At 39.7% G+C, this 17,278-nt stretch overlaps 1 protein-coding gene across 4 annotated transcripts in view; it reads left to right on the top strand.

The window, feature by feature from the left end:
- FAM13C (family with sequence similarity 13, member C) overlaps positions 1-17,278 on the top strand; it is a 129,241-nt gene that overhangs the window by 43,626 nt on the left and 68,337 nt on the right. For all 4 annotated transcript variants that reach the window (XM_005865105.2, XM_005865107.2, XM_014538712.1 and 1 more), the window contains one exon: positions 4,774-4,892. In XM_005865105.2, the coding sequence (XP_005865167.1) occupies positions 4,774-4,892 (119 nt within the window). The remainder of the gene's footprint in view (positions 1-4,773; positions 4,893-17,278) is intronic.

The following is a 17,278-nucleotide window of genomic DNA, read 5'->3' as shown; positions in this document are numbered from 1 at the left end:
GGAGGACAGCCTGGAGGAGAAGATTTTGGCTTCTCCTTTCCCCATTCCCTTTGGTCAGCTTGGACCTGCCCATTAGATGCATTAACACAGAAGTAAGCAAGTTAGAGTCTTTCCTCTTACACTTTAGTCTTTGAAAAACACTAGAATTTAAAAGTTCTTTGGGGGCAGGAATATGTCATTCACTATAGAACCCCCTTAACTATTAACATCCTTGGTATGTTGTAGGTGGTTTCTTTTTAAGTAAAAGTATCTTAAGTATTTCAAGACAAACACTCTGCTTTAATGTTCTAGAATTTCTGAGCTGCGTGTTACAGCAGATTTCGAACAAAAGTGTAATGAAGCTTAAATGGGCAAAGGTAATCTGATATTTTCTTTATATCTTGTCCAGATGTTGTCACCTGGGGTGGGAGATGGGGAGAATGTTAACTCTCAATCATCCACAAGTACCTTATGTACCATAAGGACTTTCTTTGGCAGTCCTCGTTAACCTTGTCACTGGCCAGGTGGTAGAGTCCAACTGGAACAGAGATGGGAGCTCACCAAGAGGGTGAGTCCTGCTTTCTCATGTGTCTGGCTACGTCTCTCTTATAGAACCAGATAAATATGGTTGAGCATTATGGTTCTCATTTTGTATTTTTCCTTTTATATGCTTATGAATAAGTGGTAACTGGCAACACAACACCTTGAAGGCGATTGTTCTATTAATTCAATAATTATGGTATTTCCTTACTGTTTGCCTGCCTTCTTTGGGGGAAAGCATACAATTATTTTTAAAAACTGGGCAAATAAGGATTGTGGTTCACTACCCTGTTTTCCCTGAGGTTACTGAGTCTCCCAGATTAGACTCTTGAAGTTGCTTTTTCTTGTGTGTCTCCTTGATAAGACTTGTGTCACTCACAGTACCATGCTCTCTGCTGGGCATGCTAAGTAGTTCCTTGATGCTAACACACACATCTTTTACTTTTCTCATAGCTGACTACATCTTAAAATTGATGGAGACATTTAATGTGGCATTTCCCTCCCAAAAAGCTGTTATTTAATCAAACTGAAGGTCATTTTTATGATTTATAGTATCTTAGAATACAGGAAAGGTAGTGGTGTTTTAGTTATCTGTAGCTGTCTAACAAATAACAAAATTTTAAAAAAACTTTAAAAAGTAATCATTCATTACCTCTTATGGTTTCTGTGAATCAGGAATTCACTTAGGGTTGTGGTCAGCAAACTGCGGCTCTCGAGCCACAGGCGGCTTTTTGGCCCCTTGAGTGTGGCTCTTCCTAAGCCTTAGGAGTACCCTAATTAAGTTAATAACAGTGTACCTACCTATATAGTTTAAGTTTAAAAAATTTGGCTCTCAAAAGAAATTTCAATCGTTGTACTGTTGATATTTGGCTCTGCTGACTAATGAGTTTGCCAACCACTGACTTAGGGACAATAGGGAGGTCTTGTCTCTGTTCCATGCTGTCTGGAGCCTCAGCTGGAAGATTTGTAGCCTCCAAAGTAGAATCATCTGAAGGCTGACTCCCAGGTGAGCTTTGCTGGGGCTATTAATTGACATAGGACTAATCCATGAAGAGATAATTAACTACACTGAAAATATTTATTCTTTTTCTTATGAACAAAAGAACTTTCAAATTCATGGGGGCTTTGGAAGGATGAAACCATTTGGCATTTTCTGAAATGGGCTGAACTTGGGCTCTGATCTCAGGGGGGTTTTGAGGTCAGCACTTAGGGGGTTGACCTGATATTTTTTTCAATGGAATGGGCAGCATTACAGTTAAGCCTATATTTTGCATCAGGGTCTACTCTAAGCATGTCAAACACAAAGGCTAAGATGGGCCAAATAAACAAGGTTTAAGTTTATGTGGGCCACAAAAAACCCCAAAAGCTTCAATTTTCATAGAAATGTAGGTTTATTTTGATAGAGACATGCTGAATACAAAGGGCTGAAATAAATAATTGTTAACATAAAGTAATAGAAAATTTTAATAAAGATTAATATTTTTTCTTGAACATTAACTTACCAGACACTGAATAACTGCACAAATTAATAAGCGTAACGCAAATAAACCTATTTTTCTTGTTCTCTAAAAGCGAAATATTTCCTGTTGTGCACACCAAACAAGTCAGTTCAAGACTAATGGCGTGGCAATTGGCTGCTAAAATATTCGCTGCTGGTCTTAGTAGAGAGGAATGGTGCTCCTGCGTGTAAGGCGCGTAAGGGAAATGAATGCAATATGATTTTAGTAATTAGTCATTAGTTAATGTTGTAGTTCCTTATTAATAATTATGTATAATAATATTATAAAAAAGTTATGAAGTTTTTATTAAAATGTTTCTTACATACCGTTATATTGGCTGGGCTGCAAAAATATTCGTTGTGAGCCACATGTGGCCCACAAGTTTGACATGCTTGGTCTACTCTGTTGATTGGTATTCAGGATGACTTATACCAAACTCCTAACTACTACTTCCCCACCTCTCCATACCATGTCTAAGTTTTAAATTCTAGGTGGGCAGAAGAAGCATTGCTGACAATGCCATTTATTTCCTCCATTTGAATTAGGGACTTGCTTGTCAGCTGTCCGAAAATACTCCTTATCCACCCATGCCAGAGAAATGTTCTGTTTCTGCAATGCTTTGAGATCTCAGCGTTGAGCAGATTAGGCAGCACGTTCTCTAAAATAAATTGTAAAATCCAGGGAAATCCAGGAGTTTGTGGCCTCTTACCCTTCTAAACCCTTTGTGAGTTCAAAGGATTAGATCAGCGGTTCTCAACCTGTGGGTCGAGACCCTTTGGGGGTCGAACGACCCTTTCACAGGGGTCGCCTAAGACCATCAGAAAACACATATATAATTACATATTGTTTTTGTGATTAATCACTATGCTTTAATTATGTTCAATTTGTAACAATGAAATTGGGGGTCACCACAACATGAGGAACTGTATTAAAGGGTCGTGGCATTAGGAAGGTTGAGAACCACTGGATTAGATAAAATATTGTTCTTGAAAATAAAGACAAACAAAAGCAAACAGCAAAACACCTACTCTTCCTTTAAAAGATAAAGTTTTAATAAAATGGTAATTATTTTCCTAAAACATTTTACATATTAAAAGGGTTATTTCTTTAGGCCTTCATGTATTGAGGTTCTAAATATGATGTTTAAAATATTATCATTATTTGTATAGAAACCTGAAATAAGCATTCCACCACAAAAATAGGTTTGCTTTTGCTGAACTCATTCTTAACACTGTTGCAGAATACTGTGCTTCAAGGGGATTTTTATAAAAGGAATATTATCATTAAGAGCTCCCATCGACTGTATGCCTCCAGTTGGCAGGCACTGAAAGGGGTTGAATAAGGTCTTGTTCAACGACCTTGTGAGCTTGGAGCATCCCCATTTTACAAACAAGGAAACTGAGTTCTACTTAGCAAGTAGCAAGCAGAACTTATTTCACTTAAACTGTTGTTTAGGGCAATGTGGCCAGTATTTGACTAGCTGTAGAAATTTTCACAGCAGCTGCGAAGTCTAGGGAGCTAGTGTCTACTAATGGAACCCTTTCATGTGAAATGTCCTCTTGCCTGAAGCTAGGGCTTTAGAAAAATGGAATTAAAGAAAGGATCTTGGCAGGCCTACCGCATTGCTTTTTCTCATCTCTGCTCCCCACAACCCCAATTTAGCCCTCTTATAGGAAGGCAAATAGAATTTTGTTTTAGAAGTTTGTGATGACTATTTGGCAAATAGCTCCACCAAATTATTCTAGTATTTCAGAAAATGACTTCTGAGATACCTGACATATTGGCACTAGTACTGACTCACCCACAACCCTAATAGAGCTTGGTCGATAGCAGCGGTTCTCAACCTGTGGGTCGCGACCCCTTTGGGGGTCAAATGACCCTTTCACAGGGGTTGCCTAAGACCATCGGAAAACACATATATAATTACATATTGTTTACAGTAGCAAAATTACAGATATGAAGTAGCAATGAAAATAATTTTATGGTTGGGGGTCACCACAACATGAGGAACTGTATTAAAGGGTCGCGGTATTAGGAAGGTTGAGAACCACTGCCATAAAGCAAATGCTATTTCATTTATTAGGTAAAGAGAGGCTACTTTATCCTAAGGGAAATTTGTCAGAGGTTTGACATGGCTCAAAGACTATAGTGGTTCACCTGCTGAACATATACAAATTTTTCTTTTTTGGTTTGTGTGTCCTTGTGTTGAATCCAGATTCATATTAGCTTGGGTGTCTTTATGATATTCTCTAGAGAATTTAGCATTATGGTTTCTTTTCTAAATTAATTAGTAGATTGCATAATAGGATGACCAACGTAGCAATTCCTTTGGATGCAGTGTAGCTAATGGCAATAGTGTGTGTGTGTGTGTGTGTGTGTGTGTGTGTGTGTGTGTGAACATTCATACATATGTTTTGTTTTTGCAAAAATGATCCTATAAATACTATTCTAGAAATTATATTTTCAGACTTATTGATTAAATATGCTTTTATAATGTCATTTTAATGTGGTATGACTATATCTTTTGAAATGAGGCTATTTTATTACATTTTTCTTCTGTTATCTTGCAGCAACTTACTGATAGAAAGAGGCTTTTTAAATTTGAGGTCACTCACTAACCCTCTGCCCCCACTATAATTTGGTGGCGTGTATTGTGTATTGCTGCTCTGCTGCCCAGAGACCTATGCCAGCCTAGGAATGCTGTGAAACGGATGGCTGCTGAAAGCTCATCTACTTCTGCTGTTTCTTCTTACAGGAGACAGAGCATGCAGCCCCCAGCCCGTCGGAGTGTCGGGGGAGAGCAGGAACGCCAGCTCATGAGAGTCCACAAAACCACACATTCAGGGGCCAAGAAACGGTGTGGCTTCAACCAAGGTGGGCCCTTTGGTGTCGGAAGTTCCCCTGTGCCGAGGGTTCCTTCCTGTATGCTTGCCACCCCCGCAGTAGAACCTAGGCTTCCTGACTTTTGTTGGCAATTTCTTATGGTCTGTAAAAGCTGCTTAGGGGGGCTAGGAGTATCACTCATTCTGAGTTTAAGAGAAATGTAAATAACCTACTTTCTCTGTCTTCAGTTTGAAGATTACCAGCCTTAAGGCTCAGAGAGGAGTGGAGCTAGTCCTGCCCTTGGAGAGAAACAAATGATTAGGTTTTCCTCTGTGATAATGATAGAGATGACAGTATAGATGGCAAGCCAATTGCTTTCCACATGTTACATCATATAGTTTTCACCACTTAACTCATAGCCCCATTTCACAGAGGAGGAACCTGAGGCTGGCAAATTAAGGTATTGGCCTGATGTTGTACAAGTGAAAAAAGCTGAACCAGAATTTGAACAAATGTCTAATTATGGCATAGCAGGTGTGGCTTCTGTGCTGATCTGAGTGGTGTCCTTAGGCACCAGTACTTCTGCTAGACCTGCTGGAGACAGCCGTGGGTCGAGGGCAAGGATGTGGGTAGAAAGCTGTCTGCAGCAAGGTTGGCACCACATTCTGATGGGAGCCTGGCATTGCAGCTGTCTATGGAACGTCTCTTCTGGAAATAAACAGAAGAAAGAATTCAACCACTAGTTGTGTCAGCTGTCTTTGTAGGATCTTGTGTACGGTGTAATCATAGCCCTGACTCAGTGGAAAGGGAGTTCTGTGCTTCTGAGCATGACCTTTAGAAATTTTTTTTCTAAGGTTTCAGACTCTAAATGAATCAACAATAACAGAGAAGATTGTGCAATGTGATTGTGCTTTTAAATATCCAGCATACTAAATTTAGAATCATAGAACCCCAAAGAGTTAGAGGGGGTCCCAAAAGTAAGATGATCCAGTATCCAGTTGGATTCACAGGCACCTTTCATCACCCTCTTCACAAGTCGCCATCTCTTGTCTGTTTATTCTTACTTGACCTCAGGCCAGGTAAGACTCAACCTTGTCATTTTTCCACTGACGAGGACATTCTCTGTCCTATTTAAGGCATTATTGCAATAGAGCTGTTTTGGGCTGCTAGGACCAGTTTAAGCAGTAATCCTGTCTCCCCCGACCAGACTGGTGACTGCCTCTCTCAGCCTGAATAAGGCCAACTATATTCACATTCATATTTCAAAAAAAGTTAAAAAAAAAATAATAATAAAAGGCAAAAAAACTCACTAAATAATTTTTATTTATGTGTAGAATTATGATAGCCCTCTGGAGTGGATATTCCACAGAAGCTGATGGGGGAAAATAGTATTAGCAATTAACCTTCTCAAAGATTCTTGATTTTTAGTAAACTTAAAATTACTTTAGTCCTGGCTGGTGTTTCTAAGTGTTTAGAGCATTGGCCTGCTCACCAAAGGATTGAAGGTTTGATTTCCTGGTCAAGGACACATACCTGGGTTGCACGTTCAATCCCTGGCCCTGGTTATGGCGAGTGTGGGAGGCAGCCAATCGATGTTTCTCTCTCCTCCTCCTCCTCCTCCTCCTCCTCCTTCTTTTCCTCCTCCTCCTCTTCCTCTTCCTCTTTCCTGCTCTCCCCCTCTTCCCCCCAATCCCTTTCACTCTCTTTAAACATAAAAGGAAAAAGTATCCTCTGGTGAGGATAAATAACAACAAAAAAAGTTAATGAGCCCTAACTGGTTTGGCTCAGTGGATAGAGTGTGGGCCTGTGGACTGAAGGGTCCCAGGTTCGATTCCGGTCAGGGGCATGTACCTTGGTTGCGGGCACATCCCCAGTGGGAGGTGTGCAGGAGGCAGCAGATCGATGTTTCTCTCTCATCGATGTTTCTAACTCTCTATCCCTCTTCCTTCCTCTCTGTAAAAAAATAAATAAAATATTAAAAAAAAAGTTAATGAAAAAAACCCCACACTTTATATTCCATATACATTGAGGGAGGTAAATAGTGATATTATTGTTATCACTCTTATCAGAGGGCAAGTCAGATATTTAATAGGATTATGTGATGGGTATCATTCACATATGATGAGTAAGAATAAGAGTATTGAATTAGGACCCCCCTGATAAGGAAACACAGAGGGAAGTAACTCTTACTTTGGGGGTAGGGAATTACAGTTTTATTCAGATTCGAAAAGATGTGTGGCACCTTTCTTCAGAAAAAGAGATGCACACACACAATAGTTTTGTATAAAATTTAGTAAGTTACAGAGCTCTGCCGCATGCCAGGGAAAGGAACCAGATATAAGGTTATCGGGCAGCCTTCTTCATTAAGTCTGGCTTGTCTTTCTAACAGATTGGCTACTTCTTGCAAAGACAGATCTGGTCTCTCTTCCTCTGTACCTAAGTAAATGTCCACAAGACCTTAAAGAACTTGTTGCTCTTGTCTGTTTTTTCCTCTTTAGCTTCCATGCTGTCCTTTCACGGGGTCTAGCTGTATTCCAGGAATTCTGTGCCCCAGGTTTGGCATCCCAAGGTCCGGGGTCAAGTTGCAGATCAGGAGCCCTGTTGGGCTAGTACCGTGGTCGGCAAACTGCGGCTCGCGAGCCACATGCAGCTCTTTGGCCCCTTGAGTGTGGCTCTTCCTAAGCCTTAGGAGTACCCTAATTAAGTTAATAACAATGTACCTACCTATATAGTTTAAGTTTAAAAAATTTGGCTCTCAAAAGAAATTTCAATCGTTGTACTGTTGATATTTGGCTCTGTTGACTAATGAGTTTGCTGGCCACTGGTAGATTCAGTATTTAAACTGGGCTGGTAACCTTCAGACTACAGTTATTTGTCACAACCGTGGTGGCATCACCCGGGGACATTCTAATGGTACTTAAAAACATCTCAAAATATGACAGGGATTGTGAAACTTGATGAACTGGTGAAATGAGATCTGAGGCTAAAAACAACTTTGAGTCAGGTAGCTCACATTCCTGATAACCTTCGTCTTCCGTTTTACGTCAGCCTATGGTCAGGTTCAGACATATCATGCCCAATAAGATCTTGATAGAAACATGATACTGTAACAGGACACATAAGACTTAGGCCTGGCTCAGAGTGAGAAAAGAAGCCCGGCTAAATCTCAGCAGGTGTAAAATGCCATCTTCTTGAAGATGGGGAGTGAATGTTATTAGCAATAAACAATTTGAGAAAGGGAAGAAACATCTTTCTGTAGCGAGGAGCAGTCAGGGGAGTGACGAATGTCTCATGTCATTTAAGTGAGACTTGAAGGCATTGTTTTGAGAGAATGAATCCATCCTTGTAGAAGTGAGATTTTGGAACTGATTGTGCTATGGTGTGGGCATTGATCTTTTCATGCCTGCCAAGGAGAAATAGCTTCATACCTTCTTAGAGCCTTTGTATCTTAAGCTCTTTCTAGCACAAGGAGCCTTTATCTCTGACTATGGATAAGCCTCAGGGAGGATTGTGAATATTTTTGCCAAAGTTTGAGAGAGTGTGTGTACTGTATTGGTTTTCAGAAGCTACTGTAACAAAATAAGCACAAACCTGTGGCTTAAAACAACACACATGTATAATCTTACAGTTTTATAGGATAGACATCCAACATGGGTCTCACTGGACTGAAAACTCAAGGTGTCAGCAGGCCTGCATTTTTTCTGCAGGCGCTAGGGGAGAATTAGACCACTTCTTTGCCTTTTCCAGTTTCTAAAGGCTGCCTACATTTCTTGGTTCATGGATTCTTCTCCATTTTTAAAGCTAGCAACATAGTATCTCTCTGAGTATGCCTGGGAAAGATTTTCTGATTTTAATGACTCATGTGATTGGGCCGACTCAGATAATCCATGATAATCTCCCCAACTCAAGGTCCTTACTTAACCATATCTGTAAAACTACTTTTTAAAAAAGTCCTTACCTGAGGATATTTTTCCTCCTAATGATTTCTAGAGAGAGTGGAGGTGGGGGGGGCAGAGAGAGAAACATGCCTTCACGCACGTTCCCCTCTAGGGCTGGGAAACCTGCAACTGAGGTATGTGCCCTTGACTAGACATTGAACCTGAGACCCTTCAGTCTGCAGGCTGATGCTGTAACCACTTAGCAAACTGGCCAGAGTTGTAAAACTTCTTTTGTCGTGTAAGGTAATGTAGAAAGAGGGTAGGGGATGAGGACATGGAAAACTTTGGGGGACCATTATTCTACCTACTGTTTTACTTTTTTCAGAGAAAAACTCTTAAAGTATTTATCAGAATCTCCTGTGGTATTCATGATCCCCAAAAAGGTTTGGAACGACTGTCTGAATCTCTCCTCCTCCAAGTCTGCTTCCTATTCTGAATTCCAACAGAGCCAACCTCATATGTCAATGTGGCCCCCCCGCCCCCCTCCTCCCGTCCTCTTTCTTTTCATCCCTCCTACTTGCCATTCCCTTCTCATCCCTATGTTACCTTCCTTGGCAGTACAGTGCCCCACCTCAGAGGTCTCAAATTTGGTGTCCTGTCGGTATATCTAGGGTGGAAATATATTTGGTTTGTAAAGTATTTTATAATCGGGTTTTACAGATCTTTGGTCCATTTCTACAAAGCAACTATTAGCTGAAGCTGAGAAGCTGCACTCTATTTACACCATTTCCACCCATATCTCCCCATTTCTTTATATTCTTTGCCTGAACTCCTACAGGTATTTGATTTATAATGCCTATTTCAATCCGTTTCTTCCCAGCAACTGCTCATCCTGGGGACTCCAGCTGATTGGAGCTAAACCCCAATAAGGTGATGGCTGATACTATCTTAATGCCTCCTTTCCCAAGATGGTGCATGTATATTTCAACTTGGATTTTCAGGGCATCTGAGTGGAGAGGCTGCATATTACACTCCCCTGGCATGCTCCTCAGTACCTGGAGCTTCTCAAAACGTGTAAAATTATAGCATGGCATTTAGTTAGAACAAGAGTGAAACCTTAGCAATCATTTAATACAACCTTCTCATTTTCTAGTTTGACGCCCATTGTGGCTGTCATTTGCTGAAGACCTCACTCCCTTTGTAATAGAACCAAGATAAGCACCATCACTCTGTTTAGAGCAGCCACTTAATGAATATGTAGCAGTTTGATTGATTTTTATAGCTAAAGTCAGTGCCAATACTGTGAACCCTCAGATATGACAAAGGAAATTTATGAGTATAAGAGAAAACTAATGAAGTCAGGGACTTCTTACCCAGCTAAGTAAATTTACGTTTGAGAGTGATTAACTCACTTGTGTTTAAAATATTGCATTAAAATTTATGACAGCATTAAACCTTTAATATTGTTAAAACCTCCTCTGTATTAATAGGAGTATTCTATAGCGTTGTTACTACTAATTAAGGCGGTGGTTACATTGCAAATTGAAGTTCTTTGGCCTCTTCATCTCCAAGTCCCCAGTTATGGGGGTTGAAAAGGGGGGTATCAGTAAGGAAAATGGCCTTTGATGGCTTTGACTATTTTTGTGACATTCCAGATGAAAGGAAAAGCTTTGTTGCTCTATGGAAAGAGGAAGTTTTGTTGGCAGCAACTTTTCCATGGGGGATAAATCCTTTCATCTTTTGTTTTTGAGATAGATGACTTGTGTGTGTGTTTTAATAGCTAATTGTTTCTTATTTAAATGTTTTTCATAGAAATAAGCAGAGTCTTAATGAGTTCTGCTAAAAAGAGAAATAATGAGGAATAGATTGAGTACCCAGAGATTTTTGATAACACAGAAAACAAGGTCTGCCTTCTTGGACTGAACCAGAGCAGGAGCTCTGCCTGTTGCCAGCATGATCTTTCTCATTAGTGTGCTCTTACTAGTAGGTTTCTTTTCTTTTCTTTTCTTTTCTTTACTTTTTTCTTTTTTTGGGGGGGGTGGTCAAAGTGGGGGAGGGGAGTGAGAGTGGGGGAGGGGGGACTGGAGGAGGGGAAGAGCAGGGGATGAGGTAGAGATAACAAAATAGCTTGTCTTGACAATGTTTTAAGATTCCCTGATGTGCAGCTATGTAATGAGTGGGTCCTAAAATAGCTTGCTTTGTGTATACTACATAGGAAGAGAGCCATATAGCGAGGCTGTGCTTCACCTCCTATCCTGTTTTCACCTCCAAGGGTGCAGAAACAGTCTGGCGAATGGAAAGAACATTCAGATCAAGAAGTGCAGGGTCTTATCTTATGTCTATCAGATGACCTAGGTCGCTTCACTTAAATCCCCAAGTCCCCTCCTCTAACAGGAGTTTGGGTCAGATGATTTCTAAGGCCCTTTCTGGCCCTTACACTGGAAATGCTCAACATTCTAGATGTTTAAAGGATTAGACATGGAAAGACTTTAGCTTAATACAAGCTCTTGCAGTCACATATAAAAATGTTTCCCCCTTCCTAATGTAGAGCACAAAGAATCCCACACCAAATCCTTAAACTGTGATGGGAAAAGAGCCCACACTTGGTTATTCTGGGAATGAAACCCTCTTTTTATTTTTGGAGTCTGACCTTGGTCACTTGATAAATTTTTAGTACTTTCATTGGACAGTGATTAAGCATACAGATAAAAGGGAAACTCAGACGTTCTCTCATTTAGAAAAACAATAATAAAATAAATTAAACATGGTTACATTGGAAAATACAGAAAACTCCAAGGACATAAAAATTTCTTATAATCTTATCACCCAGATATAACCACTGTTCCCACTGTAGTGTACATTTTTATGTTAATTGTTTTAATGTGGGCATGAAAAAGAATTGTGCCTGAAAGGGGCTTCCCGATGCATTAGGGTTTGAATCTGTTAGAAGCACTATTTATTTAAGCAGATTCCAGAGCATAAAGCTGGGCCAGAATGCATTCTGAGCTGAATAATAGACAAGTGGGTTAATTATCACAAGGCTGGTAAATTCATTTATGGCTAAGGTGAACAAATTTGACTTGCCATACAAATACTCTAACATAAAATATTTTTTAAATATATTTTTATTGATTTCAGAGAGGAAGTGAGAGGGAGAGAGAGAGAAATATCAATGATGAGAAAATATAAATGATGGGAATCATTGATCAGCTGCCTCCTGCACTCCCCACACCGGGGATTGGCCTGCAACCTGGGCTTGTGCCCTGACCGGGAACCAAGCCTTGACCTCCTGGTGCAGAGGTCAATGCTCATTCACTGAGCCAGGACTGCTGGGCAACAAATTCTTTTTTTTTTTTTTAAGCCCCCTTTGTCTCCTCTTTCCAAGCCCAATGCTGGACATTGACACTTGCCTAAACAGCTCCTTCTCACTGCATTCACCACATTGTTATCATATTCATCTGTTTATTCGTCCTCCCTCCCACTAGATGGGGAAGTCTTGTCCATCCTTATATACTCAACAAATGGCATAACATATAATTTTCTACAGGAAACATGTTTTACAAACTTTAGTGTCATGATAGCCTTGTTATGGAGAAAACATTTCTAGAAGATTGAACAAAAAATTTTGTTCTTGATATCTCAACATCTTGGAAAGCTTCTTGGCCTAATTTGGAATAGATTTAAGAGAGAAATTTCAGTAATAACGATAGGAGACAGAATGTGTATAAACTTAAAATCTAATTTAGAACTTTAACCAGCTGGTTAAATGGTCAGTGTTCTTGAAGCCATGGGAATGAAGCTGTTCCTTCAACCTACTCTTCATCTTCCCAAGGAGGCAGTGACTACTCCAGTGCTTCTGTCATAGTATTCATCAACAGGTTGTTCCTTTCCAAGACTTATGTGAAATACTACACACACACACACACACACACACACACACACACATGAACACACATCATATATAGTGACTCACAGCTCCAACCCTTCCTCTCTCTTTTTTCTTTTATCTTTAGTGCTAGATTTAAATACATTTCTGCATAACTTTTTTATTCCATATAATTACTGAGTTTTGCCATATTCTGAAATAATATCAAATATTGATGGCTGTGAAATATTCCATTCTGTGACTATACCATGATTTATTTAACTAATTCCAAATTATTGGGTACTTTGGTTACTTCTTGGATTTATATTTCTGGATACTATAGTAAGAATCATTTAAAATATATTTTTTGAAATAGTAGTGATATTTTTATTTTTTAAATATTTTGTATTAGTTTCAGGTATACAGCATAGTGGTTAGACAATCATATACTTTACATAATATTTCCCCTATATTTCCAGAACCCATTTGGCACCATTCATAGTTATTACAATATTATTAACTATATTGTCTATGCTGTACTTTACATCCCCATGGCGTTTGCAACTACCAAGTTGTGCTTCTTAATCACTTCACCTTTTTCAACCAGTTCCCTAACACCTCTCCCCTCTGGCAACCATCAGTCTGTTTTCTGTATCTATGAGTCTGTTTCAATTTTGTTTGTTCATTTATTTTGTTTTTTATTTTCCATATATAGTGAAATCATATGGTATGCCGTCACTGGAGCAAGCAAGCCTCCCTGTTCGCTTCAGTGCATGGCTGCCGGCCGCCATCTTGGCTGACAGTTAATTTGCATAAGGATATGCTGATTAGCCAATGGGAAGGGTAGCGGTCATACGCTAATTACCATGTTTCTCTTTTATTAGTGTAGATATTGTCTATGCTGTACTTTACATCCCCATGGCGTTTGCAACTACCAAGTTGTGCTTCTTAATCACTTCACCTTTTTCAACCAGTTCCCTAACACCTCTCCCCTCTGGCAACCATCAGTCTGTTTTCTGTATCTATGAGTCTGTTTCAATTTTGTTTGTTCATTTATTTTGTTTTTTATTTTCCATATATAGTGAAATCATATGGTATTTGTTTTTCTCCTACTGACTTATTTCACTTGGCATAATACCCCCTAGGTCCATGTTGTCACAATTGGTAAGATTTCATTCTTTTTTATGGCTGAGTAATATTCCATTGTATATAGTATATACCACCACTGTTTTATCCACTTGGCTATTGATGGGCACCTGAGTTGCTTCCATATTTTGGCTGTTGTAAATAATGCTGCAGTGAGCATAGGAGTGCATATATTCTTTCAAATTAGGATTTTGGTTTTCTTTGGATATAAACCCAGAAGTGGAATTGCTGGGTCATAAGGCAGTTCTATTTTTAATTTTTTGAGGACCCCCTTATACTGGTTTCCACCATGGCTGCACCAGTCTGGATTTCCACCAATGGTATACAAGGGTTCCCTTTTCTCCACATACTTGCCAACACTTGTCATTTGTGCATTTATAATAATAAAAATGTAATATGCTAATTAGACCGGGCAGCCAAATGACCTTCTGGAAGTCCTTCCGGATGATCTTTCAGACAACCTTCCGGGCGAAGCCAGAGCTGCAAGGGCCGAGCCTCTGGCACGAATTTCATGCATTGGGCCTCTAGTTTTTTGATGATAGCCATTCTAACAGATGTGAGGTGATATTTGTGTTTTAAATTTGCATTTCTCTGATGACTAGTGACATTGAACATCTTTTCATATGTCTATTGGCCATCTGCCTGTCCTCTTTGGAGAAGGTCTATTCAGGTCTCCTGCCAACTTTTTAATTGGATAGTTTGTTTTTGTTGGTGTTGAGTTGTATGAGTTCTTTTAAATTTGTAAAATTTACACCTTACCAAATGTATGATTGGTGAATGTCTTTTCATATTCTGTAGGTTGTTTTTTGTTGTTTTTGTTGATGGTTTCTTTTGCTGTATTCCCATTTAAAAAATTTTTGTTTCCCTGCCTGAGAACATATATCAGAAAAAATATTGCTAAGAGAAATGTCTGAGATTTTACTGCCCATGTTTTCTTCTAGGAGTTTTATGGTTTTGAGTCTTACATTTAAGTCTTTAATTCATTTTGAGTTTATTTTTGTATATAACATAAGAATGTGGTCTAATTTTTTTTTTTACCTGTATCTCCAAATTTCCCAGCACCATTTATTGAATAGACTGTCTTTACACCACTCTTACATTTTTGCCTCTTTGTCAAATATTGACCATATAGGTGTGGGTTTATTTCTGGAATTTCTGTCCTGTTCAATTGATTTATAGGTCTGTTTTTATGCCAGTACCATGCTATTTGAGTATTATAGTCTTGTAGTATAAATTGATATCAAGTAGCGTGATACCTCCAACTTTGTTCTTATTTAAGATTGCCATAGCTACTTGGGGTCTTTTGTGGTTCCATATACATTTTTGAATTGTTTGCTCTACTTCTGGGAAAAATGTCATTGTTGTTTTGATAGGTATTACATTGACTCTATAGATCAATTTGGGTAATATAGACATTTGAATGATAATTTTTTTAAATCCTTGAACACAATATATGCTTCCATTTATTTCTATCTTCAATTTATTTCTTCAGTGTCTTATAATTTTATGAGTACAGGTCATTTACCTCCTTGGTTAAATTTATTTCTAGATATATATTTATTTATTATTTTGAGTAAAATGTAAGTAGCATTACTTAGTTTCCCTTTCTGATAGTTCATTAGTGGTATATGAAAATGCAACCCATTTCTAATTATTTATTTTGTTTCCTGCTAATTTACTGAATTCACTTATCAATTCTAGCAGGTTTTTTTTATGTGGAATCTTTAGGGTTCTGTATATACATTATTATATCATCTACAAATAATGACAGTATTACTTCTTCCTTTCCAATTTGGATGCCTTTTATTTCTTTCTTTTTGTCTGATTGCTGAGGTGTGAGGACTTTCAGTACTACCCTCTATAATAAAAGCCTAACATGCTAAGTGTCCGGTCGTCCGTTCAACCAATCAAAGCGTAATATGCTAATGATATGCTAAGGCCACTCAACCACTCGTTATGATGTGCACTGACCACCAGGGGGCAGACAGTTGACCGGTCAACCATTTGCTATGATGTGCACTGACCACCAGGGGGCAGACAGTTGACCGGTCAACCATTTGCTATGATGTGCACTGACCACCAGGGGGCAGACAGTTGACCGGTCAACCATTTGCTATGATGTGCACTGACCACCAGGGGGCAGACAGTTGACCGGTCAACCATTTGCTATGATGTGCACTGACCACCAGGGGGCAGACAGTTGACCGGTCAACCATTTGCTATGATGTGCACTGACCACCAGGGGGCAGACAGTTGACCGGTCAACCATTTGCTATGATGTGCACTGACCACCAGGGGGCAGACAGTTGACCGGTCAACCATTTGCTATGATGTGCACTGACCACCAGGGGGCAGACAGTTGACCGGTCAACCATTTGCTATGATGTGCACTGACCACCAGGGGGCAGACAGTTGACCGGTCAACCATTTGCTATGATGTGCACTGACCACCAGGGGGCAGACAGTTGACCGGTCAACCATTTGCTATGATGTGCACTGACCACCAGGGGGCAGACAGTTGACCGGTCAACCATTTGCTATGATGTGCACTGACCACCAGGGGGCAGATGCTCTGACCAGTAGGTTAGCTTGCTGCTGGAGTCCTCTTGATGAGGACTGAGTGAGAAGGGCCATACGTGCCCTGGAGCCCTCCCATGGTCTCTCCCTGGCCAACCTCCCACATTCCTCCCCGGCCCGATTGTGCACCAGTGGGGTCCCTCGGCCTGACCTGCGCCCTCTCGCAATCCAGGACCTCTCGGGGGATGTTGGAGAGCCAGTATCAGCCCGATCCCTCAGGCCGGGCTGAGGGACCCCACTGATGCACGAATTCATGCACCGGGCCTCTAGTTTTGAATAAGTGTGGTGAAAGTGGACATCCCTGTTTTGTTCCTGATCTTAAGGTAAGTGATTTTAGTGTTTACTTGTTGAGTATGTTGTTAGCTATGGGTTTGTCATATATATGGCTTTTATTATGTTGAGTTATGTTCCCTCCATTTCCACTTTGCTGAGAGTTTTTCTAATAAATGGGTGCTGGATTTGTCAAATGCTTTTTCTGCATCTATTGATATGATCACATGATTTTTATTTTTTCATTTTGTGTATATGGTATATCACATTAATTGATTTGCAGGTATTGTACCAACCATGTATCCCAGGAACAAATCCCACTTGATATGGTGTATGATGTTTTTAATGCATTGCTGAATTTGATTTGCTAATGTGTATTTTGTTGAGGATTTTTGCCTCTATGTTAATCAGGGATATTGGCCTATAATTTTCTTCCTTTGTAGTGTCTTTATCTGATATTTGGAAATAGGATAATTCTGGCCTCTTAAAATGAGTTTGGGAGTCTTCCTTCCTCTTGACTTTTTTGGAGTAGTTTGAGAAGGATGAGGGTTAGTTCTTCTTGGAATGTTTGGTAAAATTCACCAGTGAAGCCATAGAAGCATCAAACAGACTGTCCAACCTATGAGGGAAGGCGGGGGATGAGGGGGTAAGAGATCAACCAAAGGACTTGTATGCATGCATATGAGCATAACCAATGGACA

The sequence above is a fragment of the Myotis brandtii genome, unplaced genomic scaffold (genome assembly GCF_000412655.1).
Source record: "Myotis brandtii unplaced genomic scaffold, ASM41265v1 scaffold196, whole genome shotgun sequence".
Classification (NCBI taxonomy): Eukaryota; Metazoa; Chordata; class Mammalia; order Chiroptera; family Vespertilionidae; genus Myotis; species Myotis brandtii.
This window is presented reverse-complemented; position numbering and strand designations above follow the sequence as displayed.